Source organism: Nymphalis io, chromosome 13, assembly GCF_905147045.1.
Source record: "Nymphalis io chromosome 13, ilAglIoxx1.1, whole genome shotgun sequence".
NCBI lineage: Eukaryota > Metazoa > Arthropoda > Insecta > Lepidoptera > Nymphalidae > Nymphalis > Nymphalis io.
The window spans coordinates 13298817-13326328 of NC_065900.1; the positions used below are offsets into that span (position 1 = coordinate 13298817).

General features: G+C 43.2%; 2 protein-coding genes across 5 annotated transcripts; one reads left to right on the forward strand and one right to left on the reverse strand.

Annotated features, from left to right (window-relative positions):
- Positions 1 to 11085, forward strand: LOC126772933 (uncharacterized). 4 transcript variants are annotated; one of them, XM_050493541.1, is made up of 8 exons: positions 1113 to 1561; positions 4135 to 4245; positions 4327 to 4774; positions 5167 to 5314; positions 5382 to 5458; positions 5610 to 5772; positions 5847 to 5924; positions 7149 to 11085. In XM_050493541.1, the coding sequence occupies exons 1-8, from the start codon at positions 1362 to 1364 to the stop codon at positions 7196 to 7198; spliced, it is 1275 nt and encodes a 424-aa protein (XP_050349498.1). In that variant the 5' UTR covers positions 1113 to 1361; the 3' UTR covers positions 7199 to 11085. The 4 variants fall into 4 exon arrangements, with proteins under 4 accessions (XP_050349499.1, XP_050349498.1, XP_050349496.1 ...); XM_050493542.1 differs by lacking the exons at positions 1113 to 1561; positions 7149 to 11085 and adding an exon at positions 1 to 93 and having other exon boundaries at positions 5847 to 7141; XM_050493539.1 differs by lacking the exon at positions 7149 to 11085 and having other exon boundaries at positions 5847 to 7141.
- A 194-nt stretch (positions 11086 to 11279) lies between these two features.
- LOC126772988 (unconventional myosin-Ia-like) lies at positions 11280 to 22813 on the reverse strand. The gene is made up of 21 exons (XM_050493588.1): positions 22717 to 22813; positions 20449 to 20637; positions 20191 to 20306; positions 20035 to 20105; positions 19808 to 19965; positions 19448 to 19511; positions 19313 to 19326; positions 19142 to 19226; positions 18838 to 19074; positions 18530 to 18688; positions 18354 to 18458; positions 18115 to 18275; positions 17814 to 18047; positions 17620 to 17747; positions 15637 to 15795; positions 15382 to 15558; positions 15065 to 15299; positions 14758 to 14904; positions 13812 to 14456; positions 13529 to 13743; positions 11280 to 13466 (listed from the first exon to the last, which is right to left on the reverse strand). The coding sequence occupies exons 2-21, from the start codon at positions 20563 to 20565 to the stop codon at positions 13346 to 13348; spliced, it is 3348 nt and encodes a 1115-aa protein (XP_050349545.1). The 5' UTR covers positions 20566 to 20637; positions 22717 to 22813; the 3' UTR covers positions 11280 to 13345.
- Positions 22814 to 27512: the final 4699 nt, after the last annotated feature.

Consider the following 27512-nt stretch of genomic DNA (forward strand, 5'->3'; position numbering starts at 1 on the left):
TGTTAAATTAATTGTGTACTTCGTATTTCAATTTAAATATCAATTGTAGTTAAACAAAATGGTTTTAAACAAAAATGAAGCTGCACAAGTTGTGTGAGTATAACGTTAGCGAAATAATTATATTCTAAGTATATAATAATATTGAACAGTAGTAGTAAGTATAAAGTTTATTATAACTATAATATTACCATTTATAGAACGCGTTTATTACGTCAAAATAAAATTAAAATGTTAAATTTACAAGATAGCTTGTAGACATACATTAAAACTTATAGCCAATGAAGTGAATTAGTGGTGGGCATGCGCGCAAGATATCTTTTGTATTAGTCGCGCGTCGTGAGACTTGAGGGCGAGGCTGCCACGCGTCAAAAGCCGATGCTATACGCGTGTCCCTTGTGAAGCTGACAGGTGAGTAACAACGCCTTGTGTGAAAAACTAAAATATAGAAAACCACAGTCATCGGCACAGTTAAACAGCGTCATGCCTCGTGGCCAAAGTACGAAGCGTCCGAGTCGAAGAAAACGCTGTCAACTCGATTAGCGGCGAAAACTGTTGCTTATCCGATCGATACAATAAGTGTGCTTTTGTTTTGATTACGTTCGTGGTCGTGTCAGTTCAACGTTAATTTGATTCACAAGACCTTCTGGAGATATACACTAGATCTCTGGACTTACCTTACCTTTTTAAATTTATGGGTGTGTTTCGTGTATAAATAAATATTACATTCGCTCGGTCAACTGGTACTAAGTTTAGTGTAGTATTTATTAATAAGAGGGCAGTCATAACCTTTACTAGGCAATGCCAAAATGCATCAGTCGAGCACCACGGCCACAACGTTGCCATGACCTTGATTTGTAACGAGTTGTTTTTTCACACCCACGCTAACTTATATTATATCAAATTAATATTACAAATAAAATGTTTTTGTAGTAAAATAATACGAAGAAAGCCGTTGTCGTTAATAAAAGAGTTTATTTAAATTTAATAAAATTTGTGCAGGTACTGATTTGTTCAAAAGCAAGTTAATACCATTCCACACACACGTGACACGACACCCGCAATCCGTCTCACGAAAACAGGCTTTAGTTTCGGTTTTCTTCGTCTAGCGAGTACACGCGATATCAAGCAATGTCACCAAAATAAATTTAATCTATAAAGTTTAATACGAGAGAAAAAAAAAACAAGAATAATTTTTTGCTTTAGTTTTAAATCGTGGCTGAAAGTGAAAAAATTTCGCGTTGCTTACATTGTTACGTCGTTCGGTTTATTTTTACCAATAACGATACAACTCACGTTCCTCTTTTTTTTTAAAACGCTGGATAAACACCTTACGCGTTTCCCCCAAGAGAACAGAGGAGGGTATGTGGGGCTCGCCGGTGTCCAAGGCGCCGAGTGCGCCCCGAACATCGGAATATGCACTAAAAGACCAGCGGTACCCTTTCCGTCGATCTTGCCGCTGGTGTGTTTGTGAAACCGTTGGTGCGACGGTAGGAGCTGCACTTCCCGCAGTACCGGAGCCAAATGCGCTTAACAGCTATTTACATTACATTCCATATTGTAGGTATGTAACCGCTACGTCCTGACCGTGGCGTGACATTGTGGCCTCGGTCGTAAGCACATCAAATAGAATTACCTTTCAATAAATATAATAATTTCAGAATAGTTAATAATATAATTCCCCATAGACATGGACTGCATTTTTTTAAATGCAAAGTTATTGCAGTGTCGTGGAGAGCTCTTGGACCGATCTGAATAGCTGCTTGTGCTAATTTATGAAGAGTTCCGAGAGTTATAGTTTTAATAATAATTAGTTTATATAATACTATGTTTAAAAATTTCGGGAGCCTGTTTGTGACGTGAACACGTGACAAAATTGGTCAACGAGAGGAGGAAAGTAAAATCACTGATGGATGAGAGTGGATTCGTCTTGTCATATGGACGAAAGTCTTCTTTCGTCCATATGACAAGTCTTGTATTCCGTCGTCGGAATACCTGAGTGGTCCACGGTATAAAGTCACATTATCTATCTATTTAATATTATTTATATGTAGCAGTGAATGTAGTAATTTTGAATATTTGTGTGAACGGCTGAGCTCCGGGCACTGTACCAGGCGCGCATCGATCACACTACGAGCGTTCACCCCTTACGCGATTACTGCTACTGATTTTCGAAGCAGCAAATATTATAAGCGAATAGACTTATTTCTCCTCATGCACCGAGTGCTAAGCGTCTCAGATATTACTACGTACCTAGTAAGAAATATATAAACAAAAATCGTCATTTATTATTAGATAAAATCTACAATTTACTTTACTCGGGCTATAAAAGTTAAATTGTATATTCATAATATGGGTACCTAGTTTATATTGTTTTGCCTTTTAAAACCTCGTTATGTTATCTCTCATATCGCTATATCTACAAATACACACACTTATGCACCGAAGTAGTAGTTTTTTTTCCAATGAATGTCAATTTTCCAAAAATGTTTTCGTTCCAATGAATGTCCAAATGCGAAAGAAATGGATAACAGCTATGAAAAGGTTCGGTCCATTTGGAGATAAGAGTAACGTTTATTGTTGTGAAGATCGCGTGCGCGGTGTTCCGGTGTTATTCGACATAATATTTCGACTGTACAAATATCATCTACTCATTTGACTTGCACATAACCAATAGCATCATCACCATAGTTGTCTCATACCGATCTCAAATATGTTACAATTTTTTTATAACAAGATACCTTACGAGACATTAAAAAAGGTCCAATACACTGTACGTCTAACTTACTTCATTCGTAATAAATCAATTTATCTATTTAAATTTTCTAAGACGAGTTTAAATATACCTATGTGACTGTTATAAGACTTGATTAGAACTGTATCTAACTTTAAAACTCACCAGTCCGATCTATTCGTGATCTATTTTTAAAATTAAACACCAAATCATATACATTGATGTAAATTATTCATTTAATTACTCTTAAAAATCCAAATAACACAATTGAACCCGTTGAACGTATCACAAGTCGCGCCAATAATTAATTAATTTACCTTCCTGTCCACTAACACAAATGGCGGTTTTATATTAGTTTTTTTTAACAGCGCTGTTGTATGGATCAGGGTTTCTCCTTACTACGCCTATGTATATTAGGCAGACAGGAAGATTAACTTATTTTTGCATTTTTAGTCTTCGCATTTCGGTGGCAACGACATCACTATTCTACTACTAGTCTATTTATTTCGGTAGATCCATTGTTAAGTGCTTTATTAAGGGAATGCACTACTATGCACTATGCACTATGCACTATGAATTTAACAGTTAAATAATGCACGGATGAAAAAAAAAATATTATCCACTAATAGTGTAAGATACCAACTGCCACCGCTGGCGACTAATGCGAGCGAGATTGCGGACACAGAGAATATTTGACAACGACGGACAACCACGAACTTGATATTTAGGGATATTTTAAATGTCTGTAAAATTATAACTACTCAATTTTTGAATGAAACAAAAACTAGTGCATTGAAAGCGATTTTGCGTACCTATTCTCATTCAATACACGAAGACGCGCCCTACCACTTTTCGCGAGGGGAAAGTGCGGCACCACGTGAGGTGACCATGTATTGTTGTTCTTTCGAAATTTACTAAGAAAAAACTAATTTGACTATTTTGTATACAAATTTTTTATCTTTAAGCATCTATCATAACTCAGTACTTGTGGAACTTACAAAAAAATGTCAAAACAAAAAAATATGTAAAATTTAATTCTCTAAGTTTTTATTGGGTGTTTTAAGTTGTACGATCAACGGTTGAGGTATATATTGAAAACAAAACAGATTTTGGCGCATCCAGGACGGCGGCCTTAGCGGCAGGTCTTCAAGGCCACAAACTTGGATTTTTCACCAGAGTACAAACCTAAACGACATATTTCAAAATTGTTACTACCCCACCTTTTGCAGGGTAAAAATCCTCACTGACTGGACTATACAGCGATTGGGAAAAATATATAATAATTAATATATAAAAATGAGTTATATAGATGGGATAGATTAAACAAAGTTGGTACCGTAGTAGTATTAGGTGTAATCAATTATATTGTGCAATTTTAATAAACATAATTGTTGACATTTTAGCCGTGAAAAGAACAAACAAGCGGAAGACGTGATCGACCTCGGCGCCCCGCGCCTACCCCGCACCGCACACTCGTTACGGCCGCCTTTTTTTTTAACGCCGAATCCTCGATTGTAAGTCAGACATCTGCCAACGCATGTGAATATATTATTTAAAAATAAATTCGTCGGCTTAATATTTAAATACTCGAATAGATATCCAAGCATTAAAAAAAAATCGAAAACTCGACCGATCGAGGAACGCTCGCGGCGCCGTAAACTGAAGTCGGTTCCCAATCCACGCCTGTACCGACCGCCCCCCACTCGACCTCCCCCGGCGCCCCTGAGGCCCCGTGCCGCCTGGCCTGCGCCTCCCCCGCCTGCCCTGGACACGGCCTCCCGCGCAGCGCTGCACGTGTTGCGCGCCCGTCGCTTGCGCCGAGAGCGTGCGCAGCGAGCGGCCGGGGACGCGGCCCAGAGCCGCCGGCGCGCGCCGGGCACGAGTCCCCCGCTGGGCTCGGGCTCCTCCGGGCGGGCGACGCTGCGCGACCGGTCTCCGACACGGGTAGAAGCCGGCGTAATGGCCGCCAGCAAATACTCCACGAGCCCGGACTGCTCAGACGGAAACGAGGCATCGTCCGCACCTAGCGAGTTTTTAGCCGAGGTATTTGGATAGTTAGGGACTTCATTATGTATTTAAAATATCGGTCAACAGAGTGGCTAATAGCCCACTTGATGGTTAATGGTCTTCACCACACATAGATATTAGCACTGTAGGTAATAATAACATCCCTTTACGTAGTCAACGTGCCACCAAACTTAGAAGCTCAGATGCAATTCAAGGCCTGTATTCCTGTAGCAACACCAGCTTATTTTCCGTTCATACCGGAACACAGCAATAGTCAGTATTATTACTTTTTGGTGGTAGAATATGTGAAGAGTTAGTGGTACCTTACATATCCAGACGGGCACAAAGCCCTACCACCGAGTACTTGTTTCATTCAAAGAAATGTTGACATAATCGACCAAGTATGAAGATAATCGATGCGTTTTCAGTTTCTTTCGGCGATAATGCGGCGACAGTACGCGGAGGCACTGAAGTACTGCCAGCTGATTCTGCAGTACGAGCCGCACAACAGCACCGCTCGCGGGTTCTACCCGCTTCTGCAGCACAAGCTGACCGCGCTGCACTCGCGCGCCGCAGGTGGGGGCGGGCGGTCCGCGGGGCGCCTCGCGAGGGCGCTGATCTCACGAAAGCATTTTCGTTTCAGACGAGACGAGCTCGAGCGAAGATACTGGCTCTCGTTGTGGCGGATCTCTTGAAGCACGATTCAAACAGGTCACGATGGTTTGAAATTTTAATTCTCAATTTTTTATCGTACTCCTATTATAAACTTAGCAATGTTTTGTTGTTACAACTTATGACTATAATACAAGTATGATTGAATTGAAAAGAAATTTCTGTTTAATTCACTTCGTACGGTTTCTATACGCCGCAGAGAAGTAAGATGGAAGCAGAGGTAGAAGCAGAGGTGGAAGCGGAGGCAGAGGCGGAGGCGGAAGAGATGGAGCAGGGCTCGGGCTCGGCGTGCTCTTCGCTGGATCTGGACTCGTCCGCATCGGGCGTCGTGCGATCGTCCGACAGCACCGAGCCGTCTGATAGTTAGTAGTCTCTCCGCCTGTGCTCCGTGTGCCCTGTGCTCTGTGCTCTCGCATGACGCGTGTGCTCTGTGCAGGCGCGTCGTGGCGCTGGGAGAGCGGCGGCGAGCGCTCGGAGCGCGACGACAACGGCAACCCGCCGCCTACGCACAGCGGTGAGATGACTTTCGCGAATTTCACTGATGCAAATTTCAATCTCTCAAGACCAATAGAGTATAAAAATAATTGAATCATTTATTTCAATGTGCCCACCAAACAACAACGACAAATAGTAAAAAACACAAAGAGGTACCTCTTTGACCGACCTTTTATGGATGATACATAATATATATATATATGTATATATGATCTTATATTAATTCGATTTTGCAAATGTTATTAGGACTATATGAACTACGTATCTTATTCCTTTCCCGAATCTTCTCCTCGACAAAGAGAGCACGCCTGTTACCTTACTAAGATAATCTCGGACAGTTACTAAGCGGGCATATTTCTAACAGTCAAAATCAATATATAGCACTTATTTATTTATAAAATTGTATACGTATGTGCTAAGTTATTGGTTGAAGTTACATAAATCAATACCTATTAAAAATAGCAGCTAGAGACTGCGTCCCTGATATAATCTTCTTAACCAAATGGCAATACAATACTCGGTTAGACGAAACTCCGCAAAAAATGCATTAAGGAGCTAAGGTGCCTAGCCATTGATACGCAACTGGAAGACTTTAAGGAAAAGACAGCATTGGGTATCTATGGATACATAAAAGTTGGTTGAGGATCATACACATATGAAAGCCAGCGGAACCACAGTGTTAGAGCCAAGCAACGTAAGCGCTACGATATAGGCAAAATGTAGATGAGGTCGGTCTCAAGGTAGCACAGGTAAAACATGCTTTGAACTAGGAAAACACTCTGACACTTCAAACTTGTTGAAGTTAGAGATCTCCAAGTCAATGTTCAATATTGGACTCGTTTCGACGAGTTACTGTTAACGGAATTCACTGGTTTTTAATTGTAAAAGTAAACATGTTGGCTCAGAAAAGAAGACACGCTAACTTGAGAAGGTCTGGCCAATGGATCAGCGTGGTTTTTTGTCAGGATTTGTATTTGTGTACAATTTTTAAATGAACAAAGAATAAGCTAGGCGGTGAATATTTAAGTTGTGATATTATCCATGAACTCACCGATTGTTTAATAATAATCTTTCTGATAACTTCAATGGTAAGCGGTCACCTTCGTCCATATACCACTGGCACTGCAACCAGTATAAACAACTTGTTGCACTGACACTAGGCGAGGCGGCCGTTGAGATCTAAGACGCTAGACCTGTTGGCTTGTGGCCATTTTACAATGTGTGTTACGGTGTGGTCCCGCAGAGGGCGCGGCCGAGGAAGACGAGAACGACAACGCGCAGGCGCGCACGTAGTGTCGCGACCGCCGTCACGTGATCGCTGCGACTCGTGTTACGTTCATGGTTTCTTTACAGATTTTGTGTTTATGTATATGTAATATTGCACTGCAAATGGCGCCCAAAGTGGGGCTCGGAACTCGCTTCGGCAGTTTCGACTTTGAATCGTTTTAAACTTGAGCTAAATTTAGAAACCAGATGCAGGCATATGTGTCCGCATCGGACTACCATAATGTAATTAAATATGATTTTAATGTTAGAGGATTTCGTAGTTAAAATTCCGACAAATTCTAACACTGATACATAATATCGATAGTGCCTAAGTTAAATCGAAACTAAATTATTAAATTGTATATGAATAAAAATATTTTTAACAATAGAACGCATAATGAAATAATTTATATATATCGTTTAATATATATTGATATATATTTTTTTACAAAACTATTGGCGGCCTATTCATTTCTCTGGGTAGGGAGCTGGCGAGCATTTCATGATTTGTACATGCTTCGATAAGGATTAAAGTTCAGATTAATACAAATCGATTTTGTGCAGTTAACGTCCGACGTCACTGGGTTTTTGAGTAATAGAGCTTAACATTTTAAAAGTGTACTTAACTATTTGCTCTTGTCTACCTGAGTCTGATGATCAAAATCATCCTGGACACAAAAATAACCATGTGCGATACATCCAAGGCTCTGAGTTATCGAGAAACGTACTTTTGAAAATGTAAAAAATAAGCTCTTGGTAAAACTAAAATAAAAACAAAAGTTCAATTGATAATTTTTAGACTTAAATTTGTTTACTTAATACATACATAAAATCAGAGGCCTGGATGGCTGTCTCATCCATTTTGTTCGTTTTTATGAGTAATTTAAGTATCTCTCCCAGAGGCAGACATGGGCATATTATAAAGCATATCTTTTTTACAAGGTTTTTGTAGCGCTACAAATTGTCATTTTTCGGTGGTCTTTCACAATGTCAATAATCGAATGATTCAGGTCTGCTACTGCACATTATATATAGGTGCACTGTAAATACATTGTATTAAACCAATGAAAAACGCGACACGCGTTGTCTACACGCAGTCATACATCCGTTCCTTTTCACACATTACAGCTCTTAGCAGAGCTAGCCCTCGCCCACAGATGGCGATTACAAAACTCAGAACTGCGACTCATCGATTACACTATTTATTATTTGTTGATGTATGGTTCATTATAGAGTAGACAGTAGTGCGGAAGGTATAGATACTCGTTGTGGCGGTTCTGACATGTTACAAACGACTTTTTCTGAATTTTATTTTTCCTCAATTATAAAAAATAAAATAAAAATTTAGACTAGATGTTATTACAATATAATTTTACTTAAATAAATGATTTTGCTGCAACATAGCAAATATACATACTGCCATGAAATTACAAAAAAAAAAAATTACGTTCGAATCATAATGTTTTGAAAATTACTTTTACTTAAAATAATGCAATTAAATTAATATAAAAGCTCAGAAATAAATTCTGCAACTTGTTTTTTTGCTTGGCCGAAAATGTCACGAGCGAGCGACACAGCTATATATAGTTAACGTTAGGACCGGTAGGAAGACGTCTCATGCTGATGACGTGTGGACCACAGTAAAGGCAGAGAATAATTAAATAATTGGAAAAACTTATTACTTATTTCGTAGAAATTAATCGATTTATGTTCCCGTTGTTGGAACACTCAAGTGAATAGGGAATTGACACTATAATTAATTAATGATAGTGGTATGTTTTATCAAATATAAACATAATCAAAATGATGTAATAGGTGTATCAAAAAAGGACCGTTTTTTAACTAAATATTTGTATTATTATTTCTTTGATATAAAATTCAATTAATACTGAAAGTATAGTCCATTGTTATCAGCCGTCATTTGCCATCTGCTAGCCAATTGCTCGATTGTGGAATCGATAACATTCCTTGGGATGGCTGTCAAACAACTCTTGGACCGATATTTCAACTAACGCAAAATTATCAGCCCTTGAAAAAAATGGTTTATGGATCGAAACAAGTAGTAATCTGATGGTGCGAGGTCGTGACTATATATTGGATGAGGTAGGAGTTCAAACCCATGAAGTTCTTCAAACTTTTCTTTGGTTCGACGTAAAGTGTCAGGACGAGCATTATCTTGTTGGAATAAAACTCCTTTTCGGTTGGTTATCCTGCTTTGGATAACGCTCTGACAATTTGGCGTACAATTTATCCAGTTGTCGCCCTAGCCATTGCTCACGGGTATTCGGATTTCGCCCGTAAACCCACTTTTCATCAGAGGTACCCTTCCGGTAAAATCTCATACCGGAAGGGTTTTTCAATATTTTTTTTACAAATTGCTAACCTCTTAGCTGATTGCTGATAATAATAATAATATAATAAATAAGTTCGTGCGGGACCAGTTTACTGCTTTTTTCACCTTCCCCATGGAGCGTAGATGGCGACTTACAGTATTTTTCGACACACCACACTCCCTGGCAAGTTCGCGAATAATTGTGGAAGAATTTGACTCAACAGCTTTTGGGAAAACCTCATAATTATCCATTAATGGTCGCCTGGAGCCCTTCTTCCTTTCCAACGTCGTATCTCCACTGCTTAATTTTTCAAACCAACGCTGCGCAGTGCACTGTTCAAAGACTCTTTCGCCTTCATATTTAATTCACGAGTTGCTTCAGCGGCTGTAATTTTTTTTTCCAGTAATGCCTAAAAATTACGAGAATTTCGTAGGGCACAGTCATATTTCTTCTCTGAAACAAATAACTAAACCAGGTTTTTAATAAAAAAAAAGTCAAATGGAAATAAACAAGCTTAGAGAATGCTCTAAAGTGATTATTAAGTATTGGTAAGTATAAAATAAGATTAAAACATTTACAGACCTTTAAATCTTGAATTTGATATATCGGTCATTTTTTTTTGTTACACCCCCATCCATATATTGTTGTGTTACGGGCCTAACGTATGTGTATGCTCAGTACTAGACATGCCGTATCTCTCATGCGTGAAGGAACACATAGCGACAGTTGTTACAAAGTATAAATAGTATTTATATTTAATAGTGATATCAGAAATAATACAAAATTATCTTTGAGCGAAAATACGAGACAATGCGGTTCAATGTCTGGCCAATAGTATGGGTGCGTTGAACGAATTGATTATATTCGGAACAGCATGGGTTAGCTACCCCAGTGATACTCCTCATGTCACACTGCAGGCCGAAGAGTGGAGAGGAGTCTCTATGCCGTCACGGGTGCTCAAGCTCAGAATACATGGTATACCTGATACGAGTGTCTGTAGTTTCCATTAAAATGTTTTATAGAAGGTGGTGACCCTCGCAAAGTAGAAAGAGTTTCTTATATAAATTTGAGAGTATTATTTGTATTAGATGGCGACACGCGCCATTAGTTGTTCCATATGAGCTGAGTGCAACGAGAAGACTGAATGAAGTGTTGACTTGTGTAACTAACTAACTGTAACGACGCCGGCGGCGGACGCGCGGCTCGGGCTCTTCAAACTTTGCCTCCGATCGTCTCGAGTCGCGCACCTTCGCCGATGCCTTATTCTGTTAAAACTTCTTCGAGTTATATAAATAGATAATCTTGTTTTTACAAAATAAAGACTACATTATACTACGTGTTGTACGTTATTTATAGATATATAGGTGTGACACGTGGCGGGTGCAGGTCACGTCATCGTCGAGGTATTATCGCAACTGACTGTATCTGGTAGAAGTAGGTTCTGGTAATAAATAACAGGAACACGTAGTATTAATACAATGTTCTTTACAGCGAAGGAAAGAGACATCCTCGTATTTGTTATAAATTTATAATAAAAGGTTCTCTTTGTGAGTAGCTCTCAATAAATTTGGTGTGATAGTATTTGAAGTTTTATTTTATGTCCTAAGGTGCGTAAGTATTGTATACGGAGGTACCGTACCGTCACAGCTTGTGAACGTCTCACTGCTGGGCTAAAGGCCTCCTCTCTTTCTGAGGAGAAGGCTTGGAGCTTATTCCACCACGCTGCTCCAATGCGAGTTGGTGTATACGGAGGTGCGACAATAAAACAATTATTGTAAAAACTTTCTTACATTTTATTAAAAACGATAAAACATTTCATAATAAGTAATCGTTGAAAACGTAACATGCATATTACATAGTTCGTCTTAACAGAAGTCGGTTGTCCACCGCGCGCACCGGCCGCTGCGGAGCGGCCCACGTGGACCGCACACATCGCCGAGCGAGGCCCACGTGGACCGCACACATCGCCGAGCGAGGCCCACGTGGACCGCACACGTCGCCGAGGGAGGCCCACGTGGACCGCACACGTCGCCGAGCGAGGCCCACGTGGACCGCACACGTCGCCGAGCGAGGCCCACGTGGACCGCACACGTCGCCGAGCGAGGCCCACGTGGACTAAGTTTATACCAGCTCGTCGCCGAGCGAGGCCCACGTGGACTAAGTTTATACCAGCTCGTCGCCGAGCGAGGCCCACGTGGACTACGTTTATACCCGCTCGTCGCCGAGCGAGGCCCACGTGGACTACGTTAATACCTGCTCGTCGCCGCGAGGCCCACGTGGACCACTCTAACTGCGTCACGTGGCCCAGGCAGCCTTCTCGGCCCACGACGGCCGGTGCTGGTGAACGCAACAGCAATAGACTCTAACAGAGCCACGAGCGCGCTCCGTTCCGATAAACTGCCTCCAAATCAATAAAATTCCCAACGTTCAAACACAATACTGTCATTATGGATTTTGAGCGATAAGTTTAATATTGTGTAGTCCCGAAACACGCGTCGCAACTCTTATTCGGTATCGGCTTTTGAGCTGAACAATACACTTATTGCATCGAGTAAGAGGGCGATAGCACACTGATCGTACATACGTCTCAACTGTAGCTCCACTATTTACATTATATAACCAAATTTATATAGTACGACCTTATCGAAAGCGGAGTTACAATCTAAAAGACAAGAAAAAAAAAACACCAGCGGGGGGACGCACTCGCGCTCGTTCGCACGCTACTCAACAACCTGCTTACATTTAAACCGTTAAAACAAACGACACACAAATATTCTGTAAAATTATTATAACACATCAGTATATTGTTTTAAAATTGGCGAATCTTAACTTAGGCCGTGCGTCGGAGCGTCCGGCGCTGCGATACGTTTGGCACCACGAGGTCTGCGGGAGAGCTACGCCACCGACGAAGTGGCGACTCGAACTAAAGATATTGGTAGATGGTGGGGAAGCCGTTAGGTGTCTACAATAAGCATCAGTACTTTATTTACACACTTCGAATAAACGATCGGTATGATAATTTTAAACCCGATCATTTGAAATTAGTTTAGATGAGAGATCACATCATACAATGTTTATGACTAAACGGAAAAGCCTACGTCCCGCTCGCCCCGACCACATAAAGCAACGATCGGAGCCACGCGGCGTTACCGGATGTTGAACAATATCCGAGTATATAGAGAGCATTCATATTGAAGTTAAAATATTTTATTACAGATAGTCTACTATTTTTAGAGAAAATCAAGTATCAGTAAATGAGGCAATGCAAACAAAATGGATCAAAATCCTCTAGAGCCGTAAACGTCACCCTTACATGTATTGCTTTAAAAGTCGTTTTGACCACTCAGTCATAGCTTTTTTAATACAACGTTGCGCGGTCTTGAAATATCTTTGAGCATTTTTTTGCAATTTCTTGTAAATTCGGATTTGCCCAGCCACGCCCAGTAACGTGGCCGGATACTATAATGATTTTATTACACAATCTCGGTAATAGAAAAAACAAGCGACATTTAAAAATAAACTTAAACTGCGATCTGTTGTGTTTACTGTCAACGTTAACGTTAGAAGCGGCAAACACGACACGTCAGGGTGACACGCACGAACGGACGAATGGAGCGGATGGGTATAGTTCATCAGTCGCCAGTCGCCAGTCGCCACCTCCACGTTCGGTAGCCGGTCCGGCTCCTACTGTCTAACTAAACACTACATGTAACGAAACGGTCCACGACCGCTTCTCTATGTGAACACTTCGCGCGGTCGTAGCACACATTCGTCGAGTAACAGAACGACGAATAACGTCGTCGACGGACACAGGCACGTTTCCATAAATGCTCCAGTCTGCTCACAGCAGCACGTCCATGCGGCTGCCGCGCCGCAGCAGGCGCGCGCCGCCGTCGCCCGCCGCGCCGCCCACCGCGTGGAACGACACCGTCACCATCTGCTGCCCGAAGTTCGCTTCGAACCTGCAACACGCTCTCGGTCAGGTGCGGCTCCGCCCGCCGGGTCGGCCGTCGGGGACACTCACTCGGTGGCGATGTTCACGTGCGGTGGCGCGCCCACGGCGTTCTGCACCACCAGGAACAGCTTGGTGGCCAGCTCGAGCACGTGGCACGTGCGCACGAGCAAGTCGCCGCGCCGCCGCCACGCGCCCTCGCCGCCGAACAGGCAGCCCGGCGCGTCCAGCGGCTCGCGCGACGAGCACTGCGATAGCTCCTCCGTGGAGCTCTCGAGCGCGCCGCACTGCGGGCGCACCGGGGGGTCAGAGGGGCGGGGCCAAGCGCGTGACGGCCGCGTCGGGCGAGACTCACCGCGCGCACGTGCACAACGAGCAGGTCGTCGGCGTAGGGCGACAGCGACAGGCGGTACACGCAGTGCGCGGGCACGCGGCGCTTGAGTCGCAGCGAGCGCGCCTCGAGCAGCAGCAGCGCTCCGGTGGACACGACGGCCAGGCAGCGCGACACGCGGCCGCTGGAGCGCGCCACCTTGCCCACCACGTCCGCGAACACGACGTAGCGGTCGGCGGCGGCGGCGCCGAGCCCGCGACGCCAGGCGGCCGAGGCACGCAATCTCACGTAATCTCCGACGAAAGGATGTCCCACACTCCGTGCGTAGTTGAGCTTGCGATCCTTGAAGAGCACGCTCGCGGTAACTTTCTCGCGCATTCGATTTCTCGCCGTCTGGTCGAAAGCACGACGATAGAGATGGCATCGCCAGCGGTGGTGGAGTCGGCGCAGCAGCGCGTCCGTGCGGGCGAGCAGGCGCGGCTGCGGACAGGGCGGCCAGGCGGCGCAGGCGGGCGAGCGGTGTCGCGCCGGCAGCCGCGCCCACAGCCCCGCGAGGTAGGCACGCCGCGCGTGCGCGCACCACGCGCGCCAGATCACACGCGTGGCGCCCGCCGCTCCGGCCGCCGCGCCACCCATGGCGCTCGGCTCGGCCTCGCTGCTCATTTTTCGCTGCATAAATTTCGTATAGTTACGTACTCCCGCTAAATATTGTACACCAAATTAAACGGGTCATTAGAGAACAAAAAAAAATATTTTCGGAGTATTATTATTATCAATATTCTAAATGTTACACTCGAGCACTTTTCAGTTACTTTTCCGAATGAGATTTCTCAAAACTGCAGTAAATTTAATAGGTAACGATTGCACTGGATTCTCCATATTCCAACAATATATATAATGCAATAAACAAGCGCCGCCGTACCGCGGGCGGGGCGGCGGGCGGCGCGGCGAGCGGCGCGGCGGGCGGCGCGGCGCGGCGGCGGTGGCGGCGCCAGGCGCGCGCGATGCGGGCGGCGGCGCGCAGGCGGGCGCGCGCGCGGTGCCGGCGCCACGCGCGCTGCGCCGCGCGCACCAGCGCCTCCACGCGCGCCGCGCGCAGCGCCTCCAGCTCCCACACCTGCCGGCGGGTCGCGTCAGTACGTCTGGTAGTCCCGCCGCCGACCGAAGTGATCGATTAATTGTTTATTATCGCGAATATATCACTCCTCTCGGCCGTGACGTGAGACCGACTCGATTTACGAAAGGCGACTTGAATAGAATAATATGCGACCGTTCACCGTTCTCGGGCTGCGGATGAAAACTTTAGTGCGACCGTAGGCGAACTCCGCGCTGGGTATGGGCAACGAGCGCAGCAGCGCCCGCGCCGCGCGCACTGGCTCGTCGCGCTCCGCGGGCGACCCCGGCGCGGCGGCCCCGGCGCGCGCTCGCAGCACGCCGTACCGCGCCACCACGCTGCGCGCGCACATCGACTCGCACCAGCCCGCCCGACGCAGTAGCGCCATGTCCATGATTCTGGAACGAATCGTGAAGTCACGGAGGCACCGAATAATCGGAGGATCGGAGGTTCGGCAGTGCGGCCGCGGTCGACGCGTACCCCTGCGTGCGGATCTGGTGACGGAGGAGCGTGCCGTCGAAGCGGTGCGGGCGAAGCGCGGCGTCGGCGCGCAGGCAGCGCACGAGGCGGGGCGCGGGGGGGAGGCGCCGCACGAGCGCACCGACGAGGGCGCGCTGCCGACACGCCAGAGCACACGGCCTCCGCGGGGAACCCGCGCTGGGGGCACGAGCGGGGGGGGTCGATTACTCAGGAGGCCGTGCGTCACGGTGGCTGTGTGCCGGAAGGCGTTCGGACCTGCCGGCGTAGGCGGTGGCGCCGGGCGCGAAGAGCGCGGCCAGCAGCGGCTCGCGCGCCGCCGCCAGCACCGCGGCGCAGCGCCGACACAGCGCGTCGCGGTTCTTCTGCACGACGCCGCGCGCGCTGTACGCCACCGCGCCGCCGAAGTGCACCACCCTGCCGGATGTGGAGACACGGTGTCATACTCGTCTCTCGTCACGACTCACTACGTCTCCTCCGTGCGAGACACGCTCACACCCGACACGTTTTGAAGATCTGATTGAAAAATGATTTAGGATCGAACTAAGGAGTATATCGCTGCGACAATTAGGAAGATGAGCTTATTGTTTTATGATCTCAAAAAACATATTTAAAATATAAAAAATACTGGCGAAATATTTTGCACGATATCTGCAAAAATTTTTTTTTACAATTTTATAAAGTTACGAGTTCTTATATGCTTTTCTGGAGCGACCGAACGACGCGTGACGTCACATCGCCAAACGTCGCTCGATCGTCCATACAATTTCGTCTGTATTTTCGCGTTATGCGTTAAAAACTTTCATATATTTATTATACAATACCATACTAATTCAACAAATAGAACTCAGGAAAAATACTTTATCCATATATGTATATGTTATCAACAAAAACAAGTAGATATTTTCGTGATGAGCATTTTAATGTAAGTAAGTACCCTAGTAGTAAAATTTGTCGTATATATAAGATGTTACTCAAGATAACATTTAATTTTTACAGGCTAGGTATGGGTATTCGTTTAATACGAACATAATTCAGAATGTTGATGAATTGAATGACTGTGATCCATTGAAATAAATTTTTACAATATGGTACGTATGATACAAATTAAAACAATTAATTCTTTATTCAAAATGGCTTATAAGAACACTTTTGAATCACCATGTTACAATATTGAATTAAATGTAAAGCTACCACCGTTAATCTTCTAATTTACCTGACTCTAAGAGCTTTGTTTGTTCAACAAGGTAAGACAGTACTTCACGTCAGCTCCTCGCCTAAAATTCTACAAAGTGAAAATTCTACAAGATGACATGGATCAGAGACGTGGTCGCTCACAATGGGCCTCATAAGAAGGCTCAAGGTCACTCAAAGGGCAGGAGAGAGCTATGCTCGGAGTTTCTCTGCGAGATCGAATCAGAAATGATGAAATCCGCAGGCGAACCAAAGTAACCGACATAGCCCGAAAAATTGCTAAATTGAAGTGGCAGTGGGCGGGGCACATGGCTCGCAGAACCGACAGCCGCTGGGGCAGAAAGGTTTTCGAGTGGCGACCACGCACCAGAAGACGCAGCGTGGGCAGGTCCCCTACAAGGTGGACCGATGACTTAGAACGAGTCGCGGGAAGCCGTTGGATGCGGGCAGCGCAAGACCGGCCAACGTGGAAATCCTTGGGGGAGGCCTTTTTCCAACAGTGGACGTCTTTCGGCTGGGATGATGATGATATCGATATTATCTTCTAGCAAAAGCGGAAAGCACTAGTATCATAGCATAGCACATAGTTATGATCACTCTGCAATAACAAAAGATTAAAATAAACAATAATAATAAGCTCACTAATAAATTTTGCGTGACTTGTGAAAGAATCCGCAATCATAAGATCGACTTTCGGAAGTTAAAAAATAAGATGATAGTGAAAATACTGCTCTTATTTTTTAGCATAAAATAATATATTAATAATCGTTCTATAAAATAAATACAAATTATCAACGCGCGTATCGCAAAAGAGTCGCCCGCAATAACGATAGAGCGAAGTGACGTCACACTCAAAACTCGGACGGAGCAAGAATTATACGAGAGCGCCTAAATTGATTTATTTACAAAAAAAAAGTTCAGTCGATATAATCACAATTTTTTCACACATGTTATTATAATCACTTAAAGATTATTTTAGTACAAAAAAAATACATTTTTTAAAATTTACAATCTTCCTAATTTACAATAACGACGTAAGCATCTCACTGAAAGCGGTCAGGCGGCAGGACCAGGAGGCGCGGGTGTCGACGCCGCTGCAAGCGCTGCAGGAACACGGCGTCGCTGGACCCTCGCGCCGAGCACTCGCGCAGCGCGCCCAGCACGCTCTCCGGACCCTGCACAGAGCAGACACGTCAAGCTCGTCGGCGTCAGGCGGTCGCGGCGCGGGGTCGGGCACGCACCGCGTCCAGCAGGTCGGCGTACAGCTCGTGGTCGGCGTAGGGCAGCGGCGTCCAGGCGAGCCCCTCGCGCGCGTACTCCTCCTGCTCGCGCCGCAGCGTCGCCGCCGTGACCGCCGCCTGCACGCGCTCGGCCGCGTAGTTGATCAGCAGCCGCTCCAGCCCGTTGTGCGCCAGCGACTCCAGCCCGTATACGTCGAGGATGCCCAGCGAGCGCCGTGCGCCCACCACGGCCGGCTGTGGACAGCGAGGGGCGGTTGGTGTGGTGCCGTAGGGGGGACGAGGGCAGGTGTCCGGGCCGCACCTTAATGGCGTCGTTGACGGCGTTGACGAGCCAGGTGAAGAGACGCGAGTAGAGCGCACACAGCAAGCGATCGCGCAGCGCCCGCGCCCACTCCGCTCCCGCGCCCTCCGTCTCGGACCCGGCTTCCGAGCTGCACTCCTCCTCCACCGAGCAGGCCGCTTCTGTAGTGAAAAGTACCTGATAAAATAATACTTCTGAATGATAAAATCGCATCAACACACACTAAAGCGTGTCAGTACCGTGCGGCGCGCCGTCTTCGTGCGTGGCGAGCGGCGGGGCGGCTCCAAGCGCCGACACCAGCGCGTCTGCCTCCACGCCCACCAGCGCGCACGCCTCGCGCAGCTCTGCACAGGAGGGGGGGGCGGTGAACTAGTGCGCGGGCCCAGCGGGTCGCCACGCCGAGAGGCGCACTCACCGTACTCGTGTTGGAGACGCGTGCCGATGGAGCCGTCGATGTTGTGTTGTGGCTCGAACTGCACGTTTCCCAGTTTGAGCAGGAAAGCGAGCAGACGCAGCACGGCACCGCACTGCCCCGCGCTGAACCCCAGCGCGCCCATAGCGGCCTGTGCCATATGGGAAACGGTTCAACGTACACGCGGCGCCACATGTTCATTGTACCGCGCTATCATCATTTTAACTGATGACAGGAACTTTTCGTATAAAAATAAATTCGAATATGTTTCGTATTGTACTGGCGATGTATTGTAATAAATAAAAGCGCACTCGCCTTAGTGAACGCGAAGTGGTCCCGGTCGGCCTGCGGCGCGCGCGGGCCGGGCGGCGGCTGCGGGGGCGCGCGGCGGGGGGACGCGCCGCCCCCCGCGCCCGCGCCCGCCCCGGCGCCCGCGCACTCGGCGCAGTCCGCGCACGCGCCCGCCCCCGCGCCCGCGCCCTCCGCGCAGCCCGCGCCGCCGCGCAGCACGCGGTACTGCTCCCACGAGCGCTGCAGCTTCAGTCTCTCTGCAGAAAGCGAGTCCGTGAGCGAGTGGCGGGCGGGGCGCCGAGCGGGGCCGGCAGGGGCACTCACTGAGCAGGTGCGCGTCGGCGCCGGCGAGCAGCTGGTACAGCACGTGGAAGTTGCGCTCGCCCTCCGCCGCTCGGCACACGCGCTCCTGCGACAGAGCATGCGGACGTTATGTGCGCGTCCGCGGGAATCGCGATATCGTATGGTCCGCGATAGATAAGGATGGACGTTTACCTTTTCCAGGAGGTCTGTGCGCGTGAAAATGAAGAAGACTTTGAATCGGTCGCCGTTACAGTTTTACGTCACTAACTGACCATATACGAGTATATCGTGTGTATGTGAGACTTCAATAATGAGCTCGATACTTACAGTGGGTGATGTGTCCGCCGACAGGTTCCCCTTTAAAGTCGAATTCTATATCGAGTAGTTTGCCCTGAAAATTTATTTGAATTATTTTTTTTAGAAATAAATTTTAACAATTATATATTTCATTAGTTCTTTGAACCTATGAATTAATAATATGAAGCTCCATTCGAGATAATGTAAGGCAAGGGATCGATGTTAGCCGGTTCGACTTACACCGAATTACTGGTTTTGAATACGTCTAACGTTCGAAGAGTATCTGACTCTTTCGAATCATTTCGAATTTCAGTACATGGAGGACTAGATTTCCTCCCCCTGAGAGACGCGATAGAGCCGCGTAAGAGCGCGGTAGGACAGAGCACGCACGAATCTGCTGGCGTTGTGGTTGCGCGCCGTGGCCGCGTTGCCGAAGGCCTCCAGCAGCGTGCCGGCCGCCGCCAGCGCGCCGCCGCCGCCGCCGCCCGCCACCACCGCGCACTGCAGGCACACGCGCGCCGCCTCCGTCTTGCCGGCGCCGCTCTCCCCTGCACACACACACTCGCGGTCAGACACACGGAAACCTTCGCGTCGCGAGGGGATAGCGCTGCGCGTACCTGTTATCACGATACACTGGTTCTCATTTCTGTCACGAACCCAGCGGTAGGCGGTGGCCGTTATGGCGTATCTGTGAACGAAACGCGAATGGTGAATTTTGGTACAAGAACACGTGTTTGGGTAACGTTTGCGATGGGATAATGTCGAATACTGACAAATGTGGTGGCAGCAGGTAGGGCGGGCGCGCCAGGTACGTGCGCACAAGTTCCGCCGAGTATAGCGGCAGTGCGCGGCACGGGTTCACCGACACCAAAGCGTTGCCCACGTACGTCTGCGGAAACGACAATAACGGGTTTAAATTAAACTCGAGGATGAGGAGTCACGATCTATATTAAGAGCGCGGAGTACATTTAGTCGCAGACATGTCTATCGATTAGCTTAATTTGTAACATATTACAAGCAACTCCACTGACATAAATGATGTCCCGTTTGTAGCGGACGTGCAAGTTGTGTAAGAAGGAGTCCTCAGTGAGGGGCGCCAGCAGCACGGCGTCGGCGAGGCCGGCGGGCGCGGGCTCGGGCTCCGCCATGGCCCCGCGCCGCTCCTCACCGCGCCCGAGTAGCTCGCCGCACGACCACTGCCATGCCTTTTTCGCGATGAGCTAGCCAAAGTTAAATATTCACATGAAAGACACTGCTGCGTGCATATATAAATCACATACCGTACACTATGTATGTATATCTAGTACCCTAAACCACAGTATAATGTCTTATGGCATTCTACTCTGGGGTAAAGCAGCCGACATTAATACGATTTTTGTACCGCAGAAGAGGGCTGTTCGTGCAATTTATAACCTGGGCCCTAATGGGCCCTGGATAATATAATGTATGTATGCAAAAACATAAAACATTTTCCCAGAAATTGTGACGTACATACTGTTAACACCAGGAATAAGTATAAACTTACAACCACTATTACCCGATAACACAGGGTTAGTAAGTCTTTTATGGGATAATGTATACGCTTGTGAATTGTATACAATTGTGAAATTTAAAGGAATTGTTTAGGAATGCTTGTGTGCTAAAGGATATTACACAACCAATGACATTTAAGCTGATTGCACAACTTGGCAATTAAACTATCTCCTCCAGGCTATTTCAAATAAAAAATATTATTTTGTTATTGTGTAAATTGCTTATGATAAAAAAGATAAGATACAAAGAAAAAAAAACCCACTGAGTTTTTTTCACCGGTTCATCTCAGGTCTGAAATATTTATTTCTGAACAGGTGGTAGATTTAGGCCATTAATAAGTAAGTGTAATTTTTCTATATTGAACAAAGATATTTGACTTTGCCTTTGTAACATTTGACATATTTTCATGAGTGCCTCTATGATAAATAATGTATGAATACTTAGACCGCTCTTTAAGGTTTTGTAATTATTTAACCGTACCGTAACAGCCTGTGAATGTCCCACTGCTGGGCTAAAGGCCTCCTCTCCTCTTTTTGAGGAGAAGGTTTGGAGCTTATTCCACCACGCTGCTCCAATGCGGGTTGGTGGTTGTTAGTAATTATTTAAGGGGTAACCAAAACAAGAGTCCTTGATGTCACACTGCATTGCTAAGCTTCTCTGTTTTGGCACAACAACATGCAATCTAAACTCTGAAACCAAAGCTTTCAATTTGTAAATTTGTGACAGCTATTACAATTATATGTAGATTAATTCTACACAAATGTAGGAAGTCTGTATAAAAACAAGTTTGTTGAATGAAGTACCATAAAGGTATTTTACTATCCTAACTAATATTATAAATGTATGTGATTTATTTATTTGTTACACTTACATTTTAACTACTCAACTATTCATTATGAAATTTTACATACACATTGTCAGGAGTACCTAATGGCTGCCCTGACTCCACTCATATGATGGGTGCACGAACTAGTTATATACAAATAATTATCATTGCATTTAGTAAAATGCTTTACAAAAAGAAAATATAGTTTTTAGATAAAATGTATGCTTTTCTGATAGTAAAAGCAAGATGTATAGGTTGTGACAGACAGTATTGACTGCATGTGTTAAATTTCACTGAAATTTCTGCCACATGTGTATTCCACCAACCCGCATTGGAGCAGCGTGGTGGAATAAGCTCCAAACCTTCTCCTCAAAAAAGGAGAGGAGGCCTTAGCCCAGCAGTGGGACATTCACAGGCTGATACTGTATAGGTTGTGAGGAATAAGAACAAGATGCTTACTCTTTTAATGTATAAGATGAGAGGCCTAATTATTTTAAATTGGCCATAAAATACCCCATGTTGCTTTTTTAAGTTTATCAATAGATACATTTTTTCATAAAATTCAATAATTTTGGAATTATTACTAAATGAATGATATGCAAAATATAAAGTAAATTATGCTTGACCAAATCGTTGTTTTTAAATTAATTTATCACAACTTTTTTTAATAACATATTTTTAAGTGGAATAGTAAAAAACAAATTATTTTTATGAAGAAAGATTTACAATACAAACTTTGAATCTATTAATTCAAAACTTATTCATATAACATATATTTACAAGTCTTACAATTTTTGTGAACCAAAAATATTTATTAATTTACTACAAGATTTTCTAAAAAAATTTAATTAGCTACAAATATTTTGCTCTTGCTAGTATTTACATTACTTAAAATAGTATTGTTACTTACGGTCATATTAAATTGATATTTAGTACTTACATTTGCATAAAATTACGATGTAAATTCGTATTTTCTTATCATTTTTTAACAAATATCCCAGCAATGTGATCTACATCAAGTACACTTTTGATTTGACAGCTGATGAGCTGAGAGCTGAGCGTTTCAGATTTACAGATTGCAAAAAAAATATTATAAGCTAACCATACACGTAACGCTTTACCAGATGAACTAAGCAGCAACAAAAAAAATTAGCAACAATGATCATTTATAATATGTAGTTTAATGTACATGAAAGTTATAATTTGTGTTACTTGTGCTTTAAATATTGATGAATTATTCTATCTTCACACAACATATATAATATAAATTATGATAAACAAAAACAAAGCGTATTTGATATTACAAATTAACCTAACTTATAATAAAAACGTCCTCTAGACTGATTTCGTTCACGGCGGCCAATCTCAAGATAGATTAGCCAACTGCGCCGGACGTATTATAGTGCACAAGTGTATGCGCAAACACAGGTACACTCTACTACTCTACTAACCTAACCTAAGTCTCATAATCCGATCCCGATGGGATGGCAATCCGACACGACCGGTCGTACACACTTCTAGACTCCGGGCTGCTACTGAGCATTTTCGACAGAAAAACTATAACTTCTAATGACCTACGATTTGAACCCAGGACCTCCGGGTCTACGGCCTTACATGTAGCCAATAGACGAACGGGGCAGTCACTAACCGAACTTATATTATAAACGCGAAAGTAAGTTTGTTAATTTGTTTGCTTAAGCACACACACACTAAAGTTTTTATCATTGTAAAATAAATAGGAAATCTATATAAAACTAGCTGTAGCTTTAGCGCTTAAGTATAAGTAAAGAATAAATGAGTGTTTTGTGGTGTGTGATGTTAAAGTAAGAAGCATGAAATGTCAATATAGTTAGAAAAAAGTATATTAAGTGGCTTTTTTTAAATTTTAGATTGATGATTATTCTTTTAATAATCATCAGTGAACTTACTGTGAATCACAGTAGTTCGACTCAATATATTATTATTAATATATATATTATTATAATAATCGTACAAATATAATATTATGATATTGTTGTATTCTGGTCTGAAGGGTGAGTGAGCCTCAGTGAGTGAGTCTAAGAGGCCACCTCTTGGACTCAACTAAAACAAAATTAGCGGTTAGTCTGGACATAAAAAAAGCCTTGGATTGGGCTTCCCTGGAAATAATGCAACTGGATCACCAATTTTGCCAAATCGAACCATCAAGATCATTGTCGACGGTGCATGCTCTTACTTAAAATTCGTCAATTCTGGTGTTCAACAATGCTTTGTGTTATCACCTACTCTGCTTCTTCCACATATTAATGACATGTGCAAGTTAGTAACATTCAATGTTGGCAGACGACAGCACTGTACGAGACTGTAGACACCTTACATACCGGCCGCGCTAATATTTGCCGGGAACATGTCGATGAGTATAAACTTGTGCCTGAAATCACAAGTTCTTCACAATAAAACATGGTACAACTCAACCCCAATACGACACAAGTTTACGCGATGACTCGGGACGTTAGGTTCCACGGTCTATTGAAAGGTGAAGCTAAATTAGCCTCTAAAAGCTTTGTGTGCTCAACAAGGTAAGTCAGTAGTTCACGTCAGCTCTTCGTCTAAAAGGCTACGAGGCGAAACTTCAGCCCCACATGCTCTTATCTCTGGGCGGGAGAGATGTTATCACACTGCATCTTCTATCGCATCTTTTACGGGGAATGCTCTGAGTGACGGCTTAGATTAATCCTATGCGCTGAATTTCACCACCGGACCTCACGTCTAAATTCTAAATTCCATCCATACCATCTCGATGTCTGAAAATCTACGACTACAGCGCCATTTTTAAAGCATTTCCTGCTTCGCACAACCACTCTATGAAACCATATAACCCGGCGACTTTTCCGAACCGTTATGACATAGAAACTTTCAAGAAAAGATTACGCCTACTCATTCCTTAAAGGCCGACAATGCACCTGCAAGCACTCCGGTATTTCAGGTGCCCTTGAACAGTGGTAATCACTTTCCATCAAGTGAGCATCCTGCTTGTTTGCCCCCCTTTTACATAGAAAAGATTTCTTCCAGTAACAGTTTATTTAATTATAAGTAGGCTCCTCACATCGCTATGTGACCAATGCCATAGTATGTTTGCATCCTTCACATTCGAGATTGTTAATTTTATTTGCACTTTCATCACAAGCAAATTTACAATAATATGCCGTGGCTCTATATCGTAACTATCGCACCCCGAATTGTGTATGCAAAATTAAAATATAGGAAATTTATATTATATTTTATATCGATATTATCTTCTACCGAAACTTTATTATTATTGTTTTTTTTTTTTAAGATTATTTGTTAGAAAACGTGAAAATACTACTCTTATTTTAACATAAAATAATATATTGATAATCGTTTTAATATTACTATAAGTGAGAGAACGTATGTGGGGCGTCAAATCACAAAGAGGGATAAAATAAATACGAAATTATCATCGGAGCAAAAATTATACCAAATTGATTTGCTTATAAAAGAAGAAGTTTACATGATATAATCATAATTTTTTCACACATGTTATTATAATCATTTAAAGATTATTTTAGTACTTTAAAAAAATTACAAGTATTTTAAAAAAATAACATTTTTTTTATTTTCTTCCCCCTAATTGGTCTGAAAATCTAGGTGTTTCGTTTTGAAAAAACTAAATTAGTGTTAATTATGTAGTAACTATTAATTTAAGTAATGGATTGTTTATTATAACATTTTAAACGAAAATTAAAAACAAAATGTAGGCAGTTATCCACTTATTAAAAATAACGTTTAAAAAACAAAGTAAAGTACATTTTTACCTATGGCGTATGAATTCACATATTGCAAAGTTATGAGTCATGCGAGTTCAACAAATTAGTATGTTTCTATGAGTATTAGTAGTCTTGGCGTCGCGACTTAGCGATACTTCTAAATACTCGATACGCGTTTATACTCTGTTACAAGACTTAGCACGGAGACGAACAAGTCGATAGATACCTAGTTGTAAAACCTGTTCCAGTTTATACGTCATATCTCTGATAAATACACATTATAATTAATTTGATTAAATTTTGCCTTATCCTAAAAACATTACGATTTGGTTAACGATAAGATTCAACGCGTAGACAGAGAAACTAATAGACGCAATGACAATTTCTTTTTCACTTACACAAGAAAGAGAACGAAAATGACGTTACAAATGGTTTATTTATTTATGCCATAGCATGACGGAACCTTATATTGCATTAAAACCCTGAAGATAATAGGATTTTCCAGTTTTTATCATTCATAATCTAAAATTATTTATGCATGTAAGTGCTGACAGCGTCAATGTCCCGATGTCAAATGTCCCGATTTTCGATAAAAAATATCGACTTGCAGACAATGCAAACAAATAAATATGTAGTCCAATAATAACCTAAAGTGCTTCGTTATATGTAAATACGTAATTTTTATTTATTCGTTCTCATTTTTATAATTTCCTAACGACAATATTATTGAGCATTCTTCATGAATTTATAATATTATTACATTCCGAGGTTAACATAGAAATCTATGTGGCAACCATTCTTTAGTAATAATTTAATTGAGTATTTTAGATTTCAACTTCTGAGGAGAATGCTAATCCAGTACCATATAAAGATGCTGAAGTACTATTGATAACGGAAACAAAAACAATCAATGCAACAGTTTTTGGGTGTAGTTGGAAAACGAAAAAATATTTTAATTAAAAAAAAGTATAATAAATTTTAAAAAGTAAAATTTAATAAACTTATTTGGTTTTAATGAAATCCTGAAATTTATTTATCTCCCAAAACAGGGAATGCAGTTACTATGGCAACATTATACGCAAACATTAACAAACTATCTCTGTCTCAATCGCGGTTTCACGGCCCCTTGGTCTATTTTTTTTCTCTGTCTACGATTCAACGATACTCTGTATTATTCTCTTTGGTCTTGTAGTTGTGGCAAGTTGGCAACGGCGATAAGTGATACCTAACTAATGTCCGCCGCGATATTTTGAATTTCAATGATAATAATTGATAAATCTGAAATTAAATAAAAGTTGTTTTATATGTTTTTAACGTTAATAGGTTCAACTGTATTTAAAATTATTGTTGCTAGCAATTTCGTTACTTGAATGCTAACGCAGTTTAGAACTAATCCTAAAGAATGGAATCATTAATAATAAACAATCAAAAACGGAAAAAACGAAAATCTCGAAAGCGCCTTAATGCGATAAGAAAAAAGGCCCTCCAAAATTTTATCGTTAATGATTTTCATAAAGATTGTAATGTTAATACAAATAATAAAAACATTTTTTGTACACACAAAGCTTCCATATGTATCACAGGTAAACGTTTAACATTATTTAATAAAGCAGTCACTTCTGATACTGTGTCGAGAACAAATATATCTGAATTTAAAAATAAAATATACAGTAAAGATTACAAAAAAGATTACGTAAATATTGTTGCAAAATTGATGTCACCACTAAACAGACAAGTTACTAATGTACTTACTACAAATTACGACAATCGGAAGGGAGACGGTGTTCCATGTTTTACTGAAAAGTGCAATAATGGTGAATTAAGCTGTAAAACACGAAGTAGCATGGTTTTATTTAGCCCAGCTTATCAAACTGACGATTCAGATATTTCAAAAACATTTCAATTTAATAGATATCAATCTGATCATGTGTTAACTGATCCATCTTCAATAAATAATTCATACAGTGAA